A 20,195-nucleotide genomic window follows, 5' to 3' on the forward strand; every position below is an offset into this window, starting at 1 on the left:
CACACATTTATTTATTTATTTACAGGTATATTTCAGATTTAGTCACCACCCATCTCACTCAAAGAGCCACTCTGGGTAGTTTACAATAAAACAAGAATAAATGATCATTAAAATACAATAAAACAATATTTTTAAGTAAAAAATATAGTTCAAGACATAGATGTTAAAAAGTTCTTAATTAATGGGAGCTAACCACCCCCCCAGGGTTGGTTATCCTGTGAGGTTTGAGCCTGCTTCTGACTCCAAAAACAAAACTTATCTGGAGTCAGAAGGGGAAAATGAAACTTATCAGGAGGAGCTTGGAGGATCTAAACCAGGAAGTGACTCAGCAGAGCAGGAAAATTTGCAGACACAGATTGGACAAACTCCCAAGGGGGATTTGAATCCTCCAATCAGCACTCGAGACCCGAGAGCAGAGAAGCGCACAAATCAGAAGGCAGCCTGATTGGCTGCAGGAGAGAAAAGGCATGGAAAGGATCGTTTTAAAAGGCAGGCGCCCGAGGAGCAAGCTGCTGGAGACAACCAATCCTTCGAGCTCACAGCACTTGAGGAAGAGTCCTTACCAGCATCAGAATCCTTGCCTGTAGCCAGCGTGGAACTAGCGCCAGTGCCTTCTGCCACTGCAGACCCGCCTTCTGCACAAGCCACTCCAGTCAAACCTCTCCTTGCCGTCCCCGCTGAGCACAGCCTTGCATCCAGCTCCAAGCCTTGTTGCATTGCTCCAGCACAATCCAGGTATGCTCCAAGATTTAAGCCTTGCCTAGACTCTCCAGTCCAGTCCAGCTTAGCATCCAGAGCCAAGCCTTGCCTAGAGGTTCCAGTCCAGTCTTGCCTAGCCTCCATGTTTCAGCCCAATCCTATCTGCATGCCAGTTCACAGAGCCTTGCCTCCAGCTTCTGCCTTGCCACGCACTCTAGCTTCACCAAGTCTGACAGCTTCGATCAGAGAGTTAGCTGAATTCTGCCTTGCTGTTCTGCCACAGTCTGATCCTGCAGCCTGGTCTGTTCATCCACCCTTGCCTGGGTGGTCTTGATTGAAATTGCTTTGTTTATTTATTCACCAGGACTTTTACTGTTGTAAATAGTTGCTTTAAATAAAGAGTTTGATAATAATTCTGTCTGGCCACCTCATAATCTGAACAGGACATATCCTTTCTCATGCTCACGAAAGATGGCATTATTACTCACTGTCTTTCTACAAATATTTTAATGTCTTAAAATTTCTTCTGCCATTTTCCATTTTTTTGTAAAAATTCTAGGAAGATTTCAAATCCATCTACTTTCTTCATTTTTTTTTTTGTTGCCACTTACATATACTTTGGGGGGGGGGCTGCAGAAGGACATAATAATGTCAGAATGAAGTGGCGACTGAGGAGGCTGAACTCCCATTCTTCAAGCTCAGCTTGAAAACCACCAATTTTTTATCATGAAAAAAAATCTGTTAATTCATGGAAAGAGCAAGAGAAAAATAAATGTTTACGTTTGCTGCAGATCATTCAGGTTCACAGCCAACAACACATTAATACATACAAGTACATGAAAGTTCATGTCTCCAGCCAACATACCTCTAGAGTCACCACAAATATTTCTTATGTAATTATCCATAAGTACAATAAACAGCCAAAAGGACATCAGACATTTTGAGTGTTGAACCATTTGCTAAGCACTCCATTTATTCGTAAGCTTTTTTTTACTTCTATCATATACCACATGTATTCCATTCAGCATTCAAACTTTCTTACTCACATTTATACTTTCCCCATTATACTTTCCTTCTTTTGCTGAAGAGCAAAAATCTGGTTTGCAAAGCTTCTCCCCATCATAAAACTGCATTGTAGTTCCCAAATTTGGTTACTGTTACCTCTCATACCTTTCCAATCAGAATTCAGGCAAACACTTTCCCAGGCACACTTTATTAATCACTATTGGTTCTTGTCCCTTTGTGTGGTGGAATAATAATGGCATTTTTCCAGTCATTGGAACAGAGTCAGACTTAACACACATGTTAAACAAGTTGCACAGCTACTCCATAAGGACACCATTCACACTTAACATTTCTTTTTTATGCTGTCTACATTTACATCCCTTCCATTTTTTAACAGTCACTTATGAGTTCCCCTACATCATTTTTTTCTTGGACACTAACATTTATATTTATTTCGATTTCACTCTTCAACATATCATTACCATTCCTATTCAGATCTCCGAACTATTCCTTTGAGCATTCATCTCATCACTTTTGTAACCTTTGCTAATTATCTGTCTTTTATTACAAACAATCAAATCAGTTGTCCTTTTTGATGTGAATGCATGAGATGTATGCATAAACCCTGTATTTGGAAGGCTTTTTTCTAAGCATATGATCACCAATCACTATTCTTTAATCTATGAATGAGTGAAAAAGAAACAGTTTTGACATGACATGTAGTAGCACATTACATGTACTGAAGTATTCTGCATTATAATACCAATGAAGGGTTCCTTTATTTGTTCAGTTTGGAATAATGTCAAAAATCACATCAAGGCTACATTCAGCTCAGTTTTATTCAGGTATTTGGTTTTTGTTGAATTAACAATATATCTTTATTAATCTACTTTATAATATACTTGAAATGATAGAACAAATACTGCATTTCTACAATTAAGTTCTTATAACAGTATTCAATAAACTATGATCTCTGCATAGATCTTGGCCTTGAAATTGGAATTTTGCAAGATAACTAAAATACTGACTTTCTCTATCTAAGGCACTAGTAAATCCAAATATAATTCTACTCCATTTAAAAATATAGATCTCAGTTTTGCTTTATAAATCTGAAGAGCAAGAGCAATTCTTATTAAGTTTTTTTCTTTAAACATGGTTAAACTGCTTCCTTTCTGAAAGCAGTTTGGCTTCTTTTCCCTTTTGTCTAATTTTTATTTTCTGAAAATTATATGAATTCACTACCCCAAACAATACTATCTGAAAAAATTATTAGTATTTCCCAAATCATAATTTGGTTGTTATTTACTGCAGTGCAGGCAACATTTCAGTCTGAAGGGTTAATTGACTCCAGACAATTAATGAAGGGCTACATTCCAGCTCTGCACAAGGCTACAACCCAAATGGAGCAGGATCACCTCAGGGCTGATAAATGGCCCACAATGTAGAGACACACTCCACATTGCCTATCTTTCATTTTCTCTTTGTCCCTCTCCTTTCCCTGTCCCCCCACTCTGTTAAATTTATACATACATTCTTCTCAAATTGTTTGAATGCAAGAACAGTTAATTGCACACAAAAGCAATTATTTCAGGTTAATTGCCTACTGTTTCTCTCTCTTGTAGACACCTGACTCAATTAATAAACATTCAAAACCACTGTAATGGCAATGGGCTCTTAATTGGGGTACTCAGAATGGTCCCCCAAAGGCGGATTTCAATATTCCTTGATATGAGTATTATCAGAATAGGGGCATTGTGCTAATATGTATCTGTTTCCATGAGTATGCAACATCACAGATTCTGTAGATTCATCTGATTCATGAGTCATTCCTCACTGGTGAATCAGGCTATATGAATGCTATAATATCATGTATTTAATTCATCTTTAAATCAAGCAGCATACATTAATAATATGGATAATAAATGGTGTACAGTGTCACCATTTTGTATGAACATTTAAAATTCTGTATTTTTTCTTAATATTCCTCCTTCCTTCTTGAGACTTGATTTTATCCCTCTAGCAATTTGTAAATACATCAACCATGGTATATTCTGGCCTTCCTTAGTAATTCTTGCTGTGTTTTTAATCTATTTGTATAGTCTGAATGAACTGAATTTGTATATATAATTAGATTTTTCTTGCTGTAATTATCTCCAGCATGAAAAGCATTTGAGGGAGAAGCTAAAGGGGAAATTTATTTATGTATTTATTTATTAAATTTATATACTGCCCATCTAATTCCCTTTGTAGAATTACATACCTTTATCAAAATTTGTCTAATAATATATCCTTTGAAATGCTGCAAGACACATACTCCAAAACCCCGTTATTGTCCTTTGTGTCTCTATATCATAAATATCTATGAAGTCCATTGGCTAAGCCAGCTCCTTCCAATATTGCCATTCTACTATTCAGGGATTTTATCCACTATGTTATGTATAACATAGGCAACTTGTTTTATAATACAGTTTAAAATTTGGAAGGGCAAGACTATCTCTCTCTTTGGAAACTTGTAGGATTTTTTGTTTAACTTGGTGTCTTTTCCTACTCCATAGAAATTTACTTACAGTTTCTTGCCATTCTTGTAATGTTCTCTCTGAAATTCAGCTGTGCATTTGATTCCTCTAATTTGTAAAATACTGTCATGTCCCCCATTGCAGTGCAATCATGCATCACAACGGGGAACATGCCTTTCCGGATAAGGGAAGGAAGGAGGAAGGAATCATACTAATCCTTTAAACACTCAGGTACAAATGCAATTAAAGGACAAAGGAAGCATACCTTTGCCCTGACCAAAGAAGCCATCATCATATCTCCTGGGCATCTCTGCATTACCCCGGGGGACGCACCTGCGCCGGACACAGGAAGGAGACAGAGGCGATCAGTGATAATCCCCCCCGATCGCCCATCGAGACCCTGGTATCGCACCCTGATCACCCATCAAGAATCCGGATCTGGACTGTGGGACAATGGGGGGTGGAGAAGGGCCAGGTCCGCACGAGTATTTACAGGATACCCCGCACGCCATGTGCCCACTCCTGTCTTTTTCCATGTATGCATTCTGTTCCCATTAAACCGGAAATCCTTAGCCCTATCTAAGTGAGTCCGTGTCTCTTTGGGAGCAAGGCAACCATCACAAATACCTTGTATTGTACTTGCTGGAATTGATTACTAATTTGAGTATATAATGTTTCAAATATCTGACTGATTCCATTGAATTCTGATTCTTTAGGATCCCCATTTGCTTCTTCTGTTTGTGGAACATTTTTTTATCTTTGAAAGATGAAAGGATGAAGATATACTTTCCATACAGATTAAAACTTTTTGAGGCCAAATCATTGGCCCAAATGCTTTACAGTACACAAGTGGGAATTTATGCAAAGAAGAATGCATTAGAATCAATGCAAACAAAATATTTGAGATCAGTTGTCCCTGTATCCAACTGCAGATGTCTGGTTAAGGTTTGAGATAGGAATGGCTGCAATTCAGGTAAGGGCCTCCTGGAGGAGGAGGATAAACTGTCTGAAAATCCAATCTTTCCAGCATCCTGATTCCATCTCGTGGGATTGTTATATGTTAGTAGCTGGATTGGAATGTGTTTGGGTTATCTTGTGTGTTCAAGGTTCCTTTCCCAGGACATCAGCAGAAACGGTTACCAGCACCTGGCGGGGGGGGGGGGGGAGTTTGCAACGGCAGGGCGAGGGGAGGGATTACGTTTGAGCCGAGGGTTTTTAGTTTGTATTTGGCGTGCTTTTGCTCATTCTCAGCTTTCTCTGTATTTGCATACTATTCTTTAATAAATCAGATATCATTAAGTTCCTGCTTGTGAGTCTGAGTCTATTAAGGTAGGCAATCCTTACAGACTCCTTGTTATGTTAGCATTTTACCTCACCCATTTGATTTTATTTTTTTTGTGTATATTTTTATATTTTGCTAGTCATTGATTGAATAAACATTACTACACTTTGTTGAGGTAATCTAAGTCATTTGTCTATTCTATTGCAAAATTGATGATTGGGATTGTGGCAAACTAAAGGGTTAAAGCCTTTAATCATCCCAAACAGCTAATCTTCTCCAGCTGTTTCTTAAAAAAAGCATCGGTAGTGTGAGATATAAGCTACTGCATAAACTTCAAGTATAGTTTGAACCTTAGTTTAGAAATGTAATTGTTTTATAGAATCCAAACTACATTTCATGTTGTTCCAATGACTGATTAACTGGATTAAAATAATCACATTAAATTACTAGAAAGATTTCAGTTACGGTGCTGGGAAATCATATGGTAATCTTTACAAGATTAGGGCCTCTGAAGTATTTGAAATTAGGCCAAGAAAGCTGTAAGATTATTTCTTTAAAATTTTGATTCTGATTGCCTTCTGTTGGTTCAGTATGTTCAACTAAATATAGACATCATCTGTGCTTATTTGTGTCTAGCATATCTGAACAGCAGGTATTGTATTGACACATGACTTAACACTACTTCTCCCATTATTTATATAGGAACACCAGAGTTAATTAGCCTAAATGTTCAAGGACCGTCTTTCAGTAAAACAGGTGAAATACTTTTAAAAGCAACATGTGCTTTCAGACTGAAGAAATTAGATACTTCTTGCTACTTCTCTGGAAAGTATTTCCTTTGAAGATCAATTCTAATTTTATAGGTTTTAATGTGCATGTTGTAGAAAAAGTGATATTAGAGCTGCCACTGGAACAAGAATATTATACTTAAATTCACGGGCATTCACAAGGGGTGTCAAAATGCTAGGTGTGGTGCTGTTACTGAAGCCCCACTCTTTTTGTACATTGGGGCAGAGTTTAAACTGCAATTTATTTGACCCTTCCTGTGGTGGTCCCTGCTTAAACTCTATGTACTGTATTTTTAACCATAAAAATTGGACTACTGATTATACTGGCAAACAACTTTAGTACAATTAGCTAAGAATTTACCCATTTACCTTATTGAAGTTCCTTATGTTGGTCAGGACCAACATTCAGATTGAGCCTGTTTTTTGGGGTAGCATGTTGGAACTTTTCAACCTTTTAGGGGGAGATGGGCGGTGATAGAAATATGAATAATAAATAAATAAATAAATAAACCTTGCAAATCAGGGACACTCATTTTGCCTCTAAAACCCACCAATCCTTGAAAATGGTAGGTAGGTAAGTGAGTAAGTAAGTGAGAAAGTAAGTAAGTTGATGTTTAGGTCACACTCACTCGTGAAGGATCCTGGGCTGCAGAATGGATGCTGGTGGGTTAAATGTGGTTCACGGACTGTATTCCTTGCACCCCTGTTCTAAAATGTGCATACCATCACCTACTGTACTATATCCTTCCACATTATGAGACTACAAAAGCTAAAGCTCAAAATATTATAATTTGCTGTTAGTTTTATTCCTATTGAGGGCCTCATTGTGATGCACAATAGCATAGCAAAATAAAGGCAAACCCTTTCTTAAAACAAGCCAAAATAATTGTAAAATATTTTAAGGGCTATTCAGTTCCTGAAATTATATACCGTAGCTTTTACTCAGTAAAGCTGGAGTTCCAAAAGCAGGTTGCTGCTACCAAAGAACCATCATTTTGTGTAACCACAAAGCTAGCCTGTTTTATCCGTATGAAATACAAACATCCCTATGGTGAACAATGTACATTATGGGTAGGCTTATAAGGAAGTAATCTTGGCCCTAAGCCATTTAGAGGTTCATTGGTGACTACCTTGTTTTGGAAATAAATAAGAAGCCACTAAAGTTGACTCATACAGGATTCGTGATTGTTGTTGTTTATTCGTTTAGTCGCTTCCGACTCTTCGTGACTTCATGGACCAGCCCACGCCAGAGCTTCCTGTCGGTCGTCAACACCCCCAGCTCCCCCAGGGACGAGTCCGTCACCTCTAGAATATCATCCATCCACCTTGCCCTTGGTCGGGCCCTCTTCCTTTTGCCTTCCACTCTCCCTAGCATCAGCATCTTCTCCAGGCTGTCCTGTCTTCTCATGATGTGGCCAAAGTATTTCAGTTTTGCCTTTAATATCATTCCCTCAAGTGAGCAGTCTGGCTTTATTTCCTGGAGGATGGACTGGTTGGATCTTCTTGCAGTCCAAGGCACTCTCAGAATTTTCCTCCAACACCACAGTTCAAAAGCATCGATCTTCCTTCGCTCAGCCTTCCTTATGGTCCAGCTCTCGCAGCCATATGTTACTACAGGGAACACCATTGCTTTAACTATGCGGGCCTTTGTTGTCAGTGTGATGTCTCTGCTCTTAACTATTTTATCGAGATTTGTCATTGCTCTTCTTCCAAGGATTAAGCGTCTTCTGATTTCCTGACTGCAGTCAGCATCTGCAGTAATCTTTGCACCTAGGAATACAAAGTCTTTCACTGCTTCTACATTTTCTCCCTCTATTTGCCAGTTATCAATCAAGCTGGTTGCCATAATCTTGGTTTTTTTGAGGTTTAGCTGCAAACCAGCTTTTGCACTTTCTTCTTTCACCTTCATCATAAGGCTCCTCAGTTCCTCTTCGCTTTCAGCCATCAAAGTGGTATCATCTGCATATCTGAGATTGTTAATGCTTCTTCCAGAGATTTTGACCCCAGCCTTGGATTCCTCAAGCCTAGCATATTGCATGATGTGTTCTGTGTACAAGTTGAATAGGTAGGGTGAAAATATACAAGCCTGCTGTACTCCTTTCCCAATCTTAAACCAGTCCGTTGTTCCCTGGTCTGCTCTTACCGTTGCTACTTGGTCATTATACAGATTCTTCAAGAGGCAGACAAGATGACTTGGTATCCCCATACCACTAAGAACTTGCCACAATTTGTTATGGTCCACACAGTCAAAGGCTTTAGAATAGTCAATAAAACAGAAATAGATGTTTTTCTCAAAGTCCCTGGCTTTGTCCATTATCCAGCGGATATTGGCAATTTGGTCCCTAGTTCCTCTGCCTTTTCTAAACCCAGCTTGTACATCTGGCAATTCTCGTTCCATGAATTGCTGAAGTCTACCTTGCAGGATCTTGAGCATTACCTTACTGGCATGTGAAATGAGTGCCACTGTTCGATAGTTTGAACATTCTTTAGTGTTTCCTTTTTTTGGTATGGGGATATAAGTTGATGTTTTCCAATCTGATGGCCATTCTTGTGTTTTCCAAATTTGCTGGCATATAGCATGCATTACCTTGACAGCATCATCTTGCAAGATTTTGAACAGTTCAGCTGGGATGCCGTCGTCTCCTGCTGCCTTGTTATTAGCAATGCTTCTTAAGGCCCATTCAACCTCACTCTTCAGGATGTCTGGCTCTAGCTCACTGACCATACCGTCAAAGCTATCCCCAATATTGTTATCCTTCCTATACAGGTCTTCTGTATATTCTTGCCACCTTTTCTTGATCTCTTCTTCTTCTGTTAGGTCCTTGCCATCTTTGTTTTTGATCATACCCATTTTTGCCTGGAATTTACCTCCAATGTTTCTAATTTTCTGGAAGAGGTCTCTTGTCCTTCCTATTCTATTGTCTTCTTCCACTTCCGCGCATTGCTTGTTTAAAAATAATTCCTTATCTCTTCTGGCTAACCTCTGGAATTTTGCATTTAATTGGGCATATCCCCCCCTATCACTGTTGCCTTTTGCTTTCCTTCTTTCGTGGGTTACTTCTAGTGTCTCAGCAGACAGCCATTTTGCCTTCTTGGTTTTCTTTTTCTTAGGGATATATTTTATTGCTACCTCCTGAACAATGTTGCGAACTTCCGTCCATAGTTCTTCTGGGACCCTATCTACTAAATCCAGTCCCTTAAATCTATTCTTCATCTCCACTGCGTATTCATTAGGAATATTAGTGAGCTCATATCTAGCTGATCTGTGGGTCTTCCCTAATCTCTTGAGTCTGATCCTAAATTGTGCAAGAAGAAGTTCGTGATCAGAACTACAGTCAGCTCCAAGTCTTGTTTTTACCGACTGTATAGATGTCCGCCACCTTTGGCTGCAAAGGATGTCGTCTATCTGGTGAAGTCCATGTATAAAGCCATCTCTTAGGTTGTTGGAAGAGAGTGTTTGTTATGCAGAGTGAGTTGTCTTGGCAAAATTCTATTAGCCTATGTCCTGCTTTGTTTTGTTCTCCCAGGCCATGCTTACCTGTAATTCCAGGTGTCATTTGACTGCCCACCTTAGCATTCCAGTCTCCTGTGATGAAAATAACATCTTTTTTAGGCGTGTTGTCCAGTAGGTGCTGCAGATCCTCACAGGACTTCAGCTTCTTCAGCATCTGTGGTTGGGGCGTATATTTGGATCACTGTGATGTTAGATGGCTTGCCCTGAATTCGAATTATGATCATTCTATCATTTTTTGGATTGTACCCAAGCACTGCTTTAGCCACTTTACTATTAATTATGAAGGCTACTCTATTTCTTCTGTCCTCTTGTCCACAGTAGTAGATCTGGTGGTCATTTGATGTGAAGTGGCCCATTCCAGTCCATTTCAGTTCACCGATGCCCAAAATGTCTATCTTTAATCTTGACATCTCACCAATAACCACATCCAGTTTGCCCTGGCTCATAGATCTTACATTCCAGGTTTCAGTGGTGTGTTGATCCTTAGAACATCAGATTCGCCAATCACCACCAGCACTGTCAGTCACTAGTCATCCTTTCGGCTTTGAGCTAGCTGCGTCATCACATCTGGGGCTAGTTGAACTCATCCTCTGTTCCTCCCCAGTAGCATTTTGACCTGGGAGTCTCATCTTCTGATGGTATACCGACATATCTCTGGTTGTACTGATCCATTTAGTTTTCACGGCAAGAATACTGGGGTGGGTTGCCGTTACCTTCCCCAGGGATCGCATTTAGTCTGACCTCTCTGTCATGACCTTCCCGTCTTGGGTGGCCCTTCACAGTTTAGCTCATGGCGTCATTGAGGTGCTCAAGCTCCAGCACTACAACAAGGTAATGATCCTTTGCTGAAGTAAGACATTCTACAAATAAACAAATGTTGCAAATAGTTATTGACTTGGAAGTTGCAATTGGTGCAGAATGTGGCAGCCAGACTTCTGGTTGGTGATAACAGAGTGTCCTCAATCTTACATTTGGCATCTTGACTGCAGGTAGGTTTTTGGTCCCAATTCAAAGCGCAGGTTTTATCTATAAAGCTCTATGCAGCTTGGTACCAGTTTATGTTAGGGAACCGCTTTGCTAAATGTGACTCTGCTATTAGAGAGGATTTGCTGAAGTCTCCACCCCCAGGTCATCGAGGATTGTGGACCAAAAGGCAGGTCTTTTTGCTAGTATCCTCTGCACTGTGGAATATTAACCTGGAAGTACACTTGGTCCCAACCCTTCTGGAAGGCATTTAAGACCATGCTTTTTCTACTGATTCTGATAGACATCAATAAACTATTTAGTACCAAAATATGTGCTGCAGTGGAGCCTATTTTGTTGAAATACACCAATTTGGTCCCATAAAAATCTATGGCATATTCCTTTGCCTTATTATTCTCCAGTTTTGGAAGAAAAACAAGATGAACTAAAATGAAAAAGAAGAAAGAATGACAAACTTTAAAGAGGAACAATTTTATCCTACATGAGCTGGACAACAGACATTTGTATAATTTTCTTTGTCCAGTTTTTTAATATATAAAATCTAAAAACACATACTATATGCTGACTAGTTCTTAGACTGTAGTGTTTTAAGCCATTGGCCTTTTAAAAAATTAAGTATTTACTAAAATGCCTATGAATAAATACTTTTACTTTTCTAAAAAAAAGAAAACCTAGCATTTTCGATTAGCATATATTTTTAAGTGAGTAATGAAGGTTTTGCATGGAGTAATGCAATTATAATCTGATTCACTTAAATAAAAAACCTTTTAATAGTAAGAATTCTAGAATTAGAATGCCTTTTAGAAATGCCTTTTAGATCCTGTTCTCCCCAAGCTTGCCAACCACATACCAGAATTCCGGTATGATCAGTCAGATCAGTCAAAGTCTTAATGCCTGGTTCATCTGCAACTTTGGATATTAATGAGACTTAAGATTGTAGATCCTTTGTCTTGTTTTTATCAGCAAACTCCAAATAAAATAGAAATAAAAAGTTGATAATGAATTACTAATGGCACAGATACACAACAGAAGAATCCACCGGCCTTCTTGGACTCTTAACTCCATTTCAGAATGATTAATATTGCTTACATCATATAACAGAGATTCTGAAATTTTAATGTGGGAAGTTTTAGCAAATCTGAACAAAATGTATATTCTGATAATTTTACAGTACTTTTTCATGTTTCATGAACCTCTTAAACAGGGAGTAGGAATCACATTTCAGCACATCTCATTTGTCATGTTAAAAAAGGGTGCAGATACTCTCTTCTTTACGAGGGACCATCTGCAGCTCCTTGCTCAATTCACTTTTCAGTTGCAGAGCTTGAGAACAAGCAATGTGCCTTGTTTGGGTTTCTTGCAATGATCACCTAGGGAAATAAGTGAAAGCTCTCTAGAATCCTGTTCTTTGGAATATTAGCTGCTGTGCATTGTGAAACCAGAAAATTAAAACATTTGAATGGGTCTCCTATTGTAAGCAAACTGGAAAAAAAAAGAAAAATTAATCCAGAAAATAAACATCTTTTTACATTGCCATGAAGGCTTCTATGAATCAAATCAATGAATAACAGAATCATTGTACAATGAAGAGCAGCCAGATAGTAAGCACTAATGAATTCAATAAAAAATTGGAATAGGCATAAAAAGAATTTTAAATATTGTTATTTTTGCAGAACAAAAATGAGATAATTAACAGACACACATAGACGCACAGAGAGACATCCATATTCAGTATTTATACATAACAAGAGTAACAGAATAGGAAACTGTTGTTAATATAGTTAATAAAAAGGTGAGTAACTTTCACTGACTGTTAAATAAACATGAATTTACTTTTTAAAAAATAGTATCTTTTCATTCTGATCCAATCCTCTATAATCCTATGGGTATACAGAACTGTTTGGTTTCCCTCAAGGTTATCATATCTGAACTTTCTAAAAGAGGAAACTCTGAAGAGGGGATTGTTAATGGATGTTGTTAATGGATGTTGGTGAGCCAAACATAGGACAACACATACTTTTCTCTCCTCTTTTCCACTTAGTAAAAATCATTATACCTTTCAAATCTAAAGGAATATCTCCAACAGAATAAAACATTAATCATGAGGCTGAAACAATGTTGGTCACAGTGGGAAGAATCTTAAGAATTAAAAAATAAATGCAACTAATGAGAGAGAAAGAGACAGAGAGTGAGTTGGGGCTGAAGCATTGTTTCAACATAATTTCTTATTATTGTCTAATTTTCAGGTACATGAGAGAGTCATTTCTTTAGTCCTCTTGAGGTATCATGTATATATCTCTGTTTTTACTTGTTGCATGGCAGTTGTATGCTGCTAGAAATGCAGGATGCTGTACAAACTGATATTTGGTGGTGCCATAAACAAATGCCATGGGAGATTCTGAAGGCCAAGTCTTCCCATACATCCAATCTATTATGCCAACCAGGGCCAAAGAGTCAATAAATTACCTTAACCAATTGTTATAGTCAAAAGACATAATAGGTCCAATAATAACATTCACACAGAGTAACAAAACCAGTCCAACAACAAAGAAAACCAACCTATTGAAAAAGAGAAAATTGGTTCAAACATCACTAAAGTTTTAGAGGGAAGAACTAGAAATGGTAAAGAATGGCCCTTTAGTAGTTTTCTCTAAGGTGTATTCAACTACAACTTTCAGCCTCCCTGAGCTGGCTGGGAAATGATGGGAGTTATAGTGTCACCCATTTGGCTTATGATGGGGAGGAGGGGAAGGCACTGAATTTTATCTATTGGGGGGATTCTTGCCAATGAATGTTTCAGGGTGCTATAAGATCTCCTGTTTTGGTTTACGTGTTGTTGTTTTAACCTCAGAACAGATAGGTATAGAAAAAGGTACTTTATTGGAGTACTTTATTTGGAGAAAGCAATCTACAGTTCCTTACCCTTAAGACCCACATAGAAATTATGATGCAAAGCTACAGCTTTATGGCAATGGCTATTTATCCAAACCTGGAATATTAACTTCTTTCATTTGTTGAACTTCTGCATCTTGAAGAGCTGTGTGTGTGTCAGCTGTCATCAGGATTTGGTGAAGTGGCCTGTTCCACTGCTACTAAGGGTAGAGGAACCTTGCCAGAAGCAAATCTAGTCTTGTGTACATTCCAATAATTTAAGCCAATTATTTCCTAAGTAAGCTCACTGAAGCAAATTGCAGTCTCTCATCTTGCCCCTAGGCTTGTTTTCTAGGAAGACTCACTTTGATAGCCTGCCATTGTATGTTCATAGGCTATCGAAGAGCTGCTGGTCAATTATGCCTCCTTCCAAGTTTCTAAGGATACCTGCACCAATAACAGCACATTCATATATCATGGAAAAGATTAGGTGCAGACATTTCCTAGCATATAATCCCACTGCCAGATGGTTCCTGCAGGATTCTGTGATGCTGGAACCATTACTTCCTGACTAAGGGCAGGAGCAGGAAGTATCCCACTCAGATAAGTACAAGCCCCATACTTGGAGACTCTTTAAACCATGCTACATGCTGCATGGCACCAGAGAGCCAACAGTCAATGATGCTGCTTGAACTGCAGGCTGGTTGGTCCAGACAGATTTCTGGTTGGCTACCTAGCTGAGGAGAGGAGAGAACAAGCTGACCTTAGCACCACAGAAGAAGCAGGCTAGCCATCTGCAGGGCTAAGTTTCTGTATTTTTCTTTCCAGCATCACATTTGATGGTAAGAACAGTCCATCAAATATGATGATGAGAACAGTCCAGCTTAACCAGCGATAGAATCTTGGATATTTTAAAATGTTTTAAAAAATCACCTGAATGAAATTTAATCACCAAAACCAATGGCATTCACAGGATCTTGCTGCTTCTATCATTCAGACTAAAGCAGCTTTGAGGCATTGTGCTGCAACCTCTGCCTCTCTTTGGCATGTGTGTAATGCTGAGACACACATAGGAAAGAGATAGGGCTTGTGTATCAACCTCACAACATTTTCATCAGTCTGACCTGCCCCCCCCCCCGCACACTCACACTGATACTGCTGACCAAAAAGAAGGGCACAATGAGAAATAAATGGCATATAGTAACTGTATTCATTTCAGCTAAGGAATCAGGTCTGGGTTCACAAACAAATAGACGTACTTCCTCAACTGAAATGAAAATATAATCCCGTGCATGATATAATAGAATCTAGCAAATCAACTATTTGTATGTGTGTTGTGTCTGTGTGTGTTCATCAGAGTTGCAGGGGTTCTAAAAACATTATTGGCCATTCTCTATGCAATAGTTTTAATGACACGAATGGAATTTCCACATACAGATGTTAGTTATCTCATTATTTATCATTAACTTATTGGCTGGATTGTAGGTCACAACTAAAGTGAAGTTTCCCCTTTTGAACATCTGGGGACAAGGTCAATTTTCTATTATACAGCATGCTTCCTTATATAAAATAAAATAAAACAAAATGACATTACTTGTTATTTGGTAATATTTAGAGAAGCAAAATTAAGAAGTTGAAGAAAAAAAACCTAACTTAGTAAATATGTATGAGCAATTTCCTATTTCTGAGTTCTAAGTAAGATCTCTTTAAAATATAAATGCTCATAGCTTAAGAATGGAAACAAACACATGTTCATTTATTATACTGACTATGGGTTTATCCTGTTCAGCAAATAAATTTACCTTATGATGAAATCTGCTTATGCTTACAACTTATTTATTTAAAATATTTAAATTCAATCTGTTCTCCACAGTTGTTTGTAATTTGTAGCCATAAAATATGAGAACAGTGAAATGAAGCTATATAGGTTTAAAAGGGAGGGAGAGAACAAATACTCTGAGTCATGACAAAGAGAGACAGCATGTAAAACACCCAATTTTCTGACAAACATTTCCTAGTCATAAAAATGGTTAATACAAGAAAATCTAGCAGATAGTGACTATATAGCACAAAACGAAGCAACGATCAGTGTAAAATGGAAAAAAAATAAGGATAAATTGTCAGGCCCAGCCCAAGAACGACGAGCCAGTGCATTCAAAACTCCAGTTCTCTATTGCTCTCACCATACAGACAGAATCTTGCCAGACTGAAGCTATCCCAACTAGCCTAAGGGCAAATAACCTAAGAGACTCTAGGGTGGGGCTACTCTGACTCTCTTTGACTTCCTGCCAAGACTTTCCAAACTGTGAGTCCTCTTATCTCCTTGGAATGCACTCCCTCCTTCCTGAGAATCAGTGGCAGCGCTGAAATCCACCACATCACTCCCTCCTTCAGGGACACATTCCATCACATCAATACCTGTTCAACTTCTATTGACCTTTTTGTATTGGAAAAAAAAAACTTACACTTGTTGTATAAGCTGCTTCAGGGTCATCCTCTAGTACCCGTGATAATCCAAAATCAGAGACTTTGCACATAAGATTACTGTTGACCAAAATATTCCGAGCTGCCAAATCCCGATGTACATAACCCATATCTGAGAGATATTTCATGCCTGAAGCAATTCCACGAAGCATTCCAACGAGCTGGATGACTGTGAAGTGGCCATCATGTTTCTGAAAGGAAGGTAGAGTTTCAGTTGACATTTGCATGTTGTGCTGGTCAGACTCAAATCAATTTATATTTGAAAGATCTGGTTACTTTTCAGCTAACTCTTACATGAACCCATCCATGAATCTTCCATGAATCCAGAGTTTTCACTTGAGGCACAAATGACCAGGGTCAAATTTTGGACACAGTATCAAAGACCTAATTCTGGAGAAATGTATAATGCTGGGAAAGGTGGAAATAAAAAGAGGATGACCAGTAGTGACAATAAGTTACAGTGACAATAAGTGTAGTATTGGAAGATCTGAAGGACCAGGTTGGGGTCACAGTGTCCTGGAGAAAATCTACCTAAGTTATCACTAAGAGTTGACACTGCCTTGATGACACATAATCAATGAATCAATCAATTTCTACAAGGCTAACTATTTCTCTAAAGCTATCTACATGTTCAACATGGAATTAACCTATTTCAGACAACTGCAGAGTTTAATGCTTGATTAAGCAATTTTACTCTGTACTTAACCTAGGAGTGGAGGTTGCACTGTGATGCCCTGCATGAGTGCATAGATGATTATGGAAGGAGTGCTTCACATCAGTCAGTATAAGTCTCTCCCTCTTCTCTCTTCAATTCCAGGCCTTGGTTTAGCCAAAGGCTAAAGGCTCCTCTTTCCTACCAACTACCAAAGAAAGACAGCAGGGGTAGTTTGGGAGGAGATGCATTGGTATGCATCTGCATGAAAGGTGAGGAGAAGAAGAGAAGAGTTCCAGGATATAAATAATGGAGAAAACTGGAATATAGTATTGTATTGGAAAAACAAACCTTGTTTTTGTATAATAAATCTTCCCCTGAAATAAAGGGAAATAAATTTACTCTTGTCTATAGTCTACACCATGCTATAACTGACTACTTGAGCCTGGGAAAGACAGTGGCAGTTAGCAAAATATTACAGGGCCAGAACATCTGTACATTCCTCCTGTAGCAGGGAAGTGATTGATCTAGTTAATATGTGAAAATCTAGCCTTTTTGGCTGCTGGGGTTTGATATTAATCTTGGAGATTAGATATGTATATTTTAACACCTACTTATCAGTAAATTTGTTAGGGCAGGAATTCTTTGATCCTCTTGCTGACTGCCTCTTGAAGCAGTGGGGATTTTGCAAATGTTCTGGCCATTAATACTTTGCAAACTGACATCCTCTTTCCCAGCTTCTCTGAAGTCCATCATACATCCCTAAGAACAAATAGAAGTTTGAAAATAGATATTAGCTGATGTGAAAAATATTGGATTACACCATGGGTGGGCAACTTGAGTGAAATATTTGATGCTTTGCAATGGAACAATCTAGAGTATTTGAAGCTTATTTTTTAGGAACTAGGTGTAAAGGGATTATAATGCAGATTTTTAATCATAAAATAAGTTCTTATAAATCATATTGTTATTCTTATAAATAATATTGCTATTTCTGTCAAACAAATTAAAGATAACATAAGGATGAAATATTGTATGCTAAATGAGAAGTTATTTCTTCCCAAAACCTGTGACAACAGTCTTTTAATTAAAGATGAATACTATGGGAATTACAGAGGGCAAGCCTAACTAATAACTTCTCAAGGATGTATCTGTGAAAATAATGTGAGCAACATAACCTAAACAAGAGAAACTTCAGTATTATTATTTGTTTATATTATTCATTCTTTTGCATACAGAAAGATTGACTAAGAACTCCCTTCTGTTAAGAAAATGCTGTATTGAGGCTTTGATCATTATAATAGGGAGACAGACATGCTTTACAGTTCTTTGCAGACTTTTCACAATCTTCCAAGGAAGCTTCCAATGGCTAGAAGACCTCCTTCACAAACAGCTCAGGAAGTGGAGCAAACAACTTCTCCAGATCCTCAGGAGTAACTCATCCTGGACATTAGAATGGCCTTCCTTCTTAAAATATGGCTGGACTGTTATGGCTGCTCCCTCTGGTGAGGACTTGTGTTTTCATTTTTGGTCCAGTGAGTATAGTATTTTACTTTTTGTTTTTTGTTTTTACATTTTCCCCTTATTGGGGAAAGGTCCGAAGGTTATTATTTACATTGCTTTGTTTACTTTGTTTTTAATCTGAGTTTACAAAGATAATTGTATGCTGCTTGGAGATAGCTCTGTTTGCAGCTAATAAACCTTGTAAATAAAGCTGGCAAGAACCTTCTTCTCTTTGATCTGTTGGAAAGCTTTGCTGGATGAAACAATCTTCCCTCAGTCAAGTGACAACAATAGATACAATACTTCATGTAGAATTCTCAATTCATACTTATGATTCATAAGTATTGCTTACGTAACCAGCAATATTATAGAACATTATAATAATCATATCACACCACACGTTTCAGCAACAATTTCAGCAGTTTAACGCCACTGTATAAAATCATCTGCTGTACATACATATGTACTTGCATGTTGTTGTTGTTTATTCGTTTAGTCGCTTCCGACTCTTCGTGACTTCATGGACCAGCCCACGCCAGAGCTTCCTGTCGGTCGTCAACACCCCCAGCTCCCCCAGGGACGAGTCCATCACCTCTAGAATATCATCCATTCACCTTGCCCTTGGTCGGGCCCTCTTCCTTTTGCCTTCCACTCTCCCTAGCATCAGCATCTTCTCCAGGCTGTCCTGTCTTCTCATTATGTGGCCAAAGTATTTCAGTTTTGCCTTTAATATCATTCCCTCAAGTGAGCAGTCTGGCTTTATTTCCTGGAGGATGGACTGGTTTGATTTTCTTGCAGTCCAAGGCACTCTCAGAATTTTCTTCCAACACACAGTTCAAAAGCATCTATCTTCCTTCGCTCAGCCTTCCTTATGGTCCAGCTCTCACAGCCATATGTTACTACAGGGAACACCATTGCTTTAACTATGCGGGTTAAATGTCGTCAGTGTGATGTCTCTGCTCTTAACTATTTTATCGAGATTTGTCATTGCTCTTCTCCCAAGGATTAAGTGTCTTCTGATTTCCTGACTGCAGTCAGCATCTGCAGTAATCTTTGCACCTGGGAATACAAAGTCTTTCACTGCTTCTACATTTTCTCCCTCTATTTGCCAGTTATCAATCAAGCTGGTTGCCATAATCTTGGTTTTTTTGAGGTTGAGCTGCAAGCCAGCTTTTGCACTTTCTTCTTTCACCTTCATCATAAGGCTCCTCAGTTCCTCTTCACTTTCAGCCATCAAAGTGGTATCATCTGCATATCTGAGACTGTTAATGTTTCTTCCAGAGATTTTAACTCCAGCCTTGGATTTCTCAAGGCCAGCGTGTCGCATGATGTGTTCTGCATACAAGTTGAATAGGTAGGGTGAGAGTATACAGCCCTGCTGTACTCCTTTCCCAATCTTAAACCAGTCCGTTGTTCCGTGGTCTGTTCTTACTGTTGCTACTTGGTCGCTATACAGATTCTTCAGGAGGCATACAAGATGACTTGGTATCCCCATACCACTAAGAACTTGCCACAATTTGTTATGGTCCACACAGTCAAAGGCTTTAGAATAGTCAATAAAACAGAAATAGATGTTTTTCTGAAACTCCCTGGCTTTTTCCATTATCCAGCAGATATTGGCAATTTGGTCCCTAGTTCCTCTGCCTTTTCTAAACCCAGCTTGTACATCTGGCAATTCTCACTCCATGAATTGCTGAAGTCTACCTTGCAGGATCTTGAGCATTACCTTACTGGCATGTGAAATGAGTGCCCCTGTTCGATAGTTTGAACATTCTTTAGTGTTTCCTTTTTTTGGTATGGGGATATAAGTTGATGTTTTCCAATCTGATGGCCATTCTTGTGTTTTCCAAATTTGCTGGCATATAGCATGCATTACCTTGACAGCATCATCTTGCAA

At 38.6% G+C, this 20,195-nt stretch overlaps 1 protein-coding gene across 2 annotated transcripts in view; it reads right to left on the reverse strand.

The window, feature by feature from the left end:
* EPHA6 (EPH receptor A6) overlaps positions 1–20,195 on the reverse strand; it is a 406,991-nt gene that overhangs the window by 45,863 nt on the left and 340,933 nt on the right. For both annotated transcript variants that reach the window (XM_063305542.1, XM_063305541.1), the window contains one exon: positions 16,125–16,334. In XM_063305542.1, the coding sequence (XP_063161612.1) occupies positions 16,125–16,334 (210 nt within the window). The remainder of the gene's footprint in view (positions 1–16,124; positions 16,335–20,195) is intronic.

The sequence above is a fragment of the Candoia aspera genome, chromosome 5 (genome assembly GCF_035149785.1).
Source record: "Candoia aspera isolate rCanAsp1 chromosome 5, rCanAsp1.hap2, whole genome shotgun sequence".
NCBI classification, from domain to species: Eukaryota; Metazoa; Chordata; class Lepidosauria; order Squamata; family Boidae; genus Candoia; species Candoia aspera.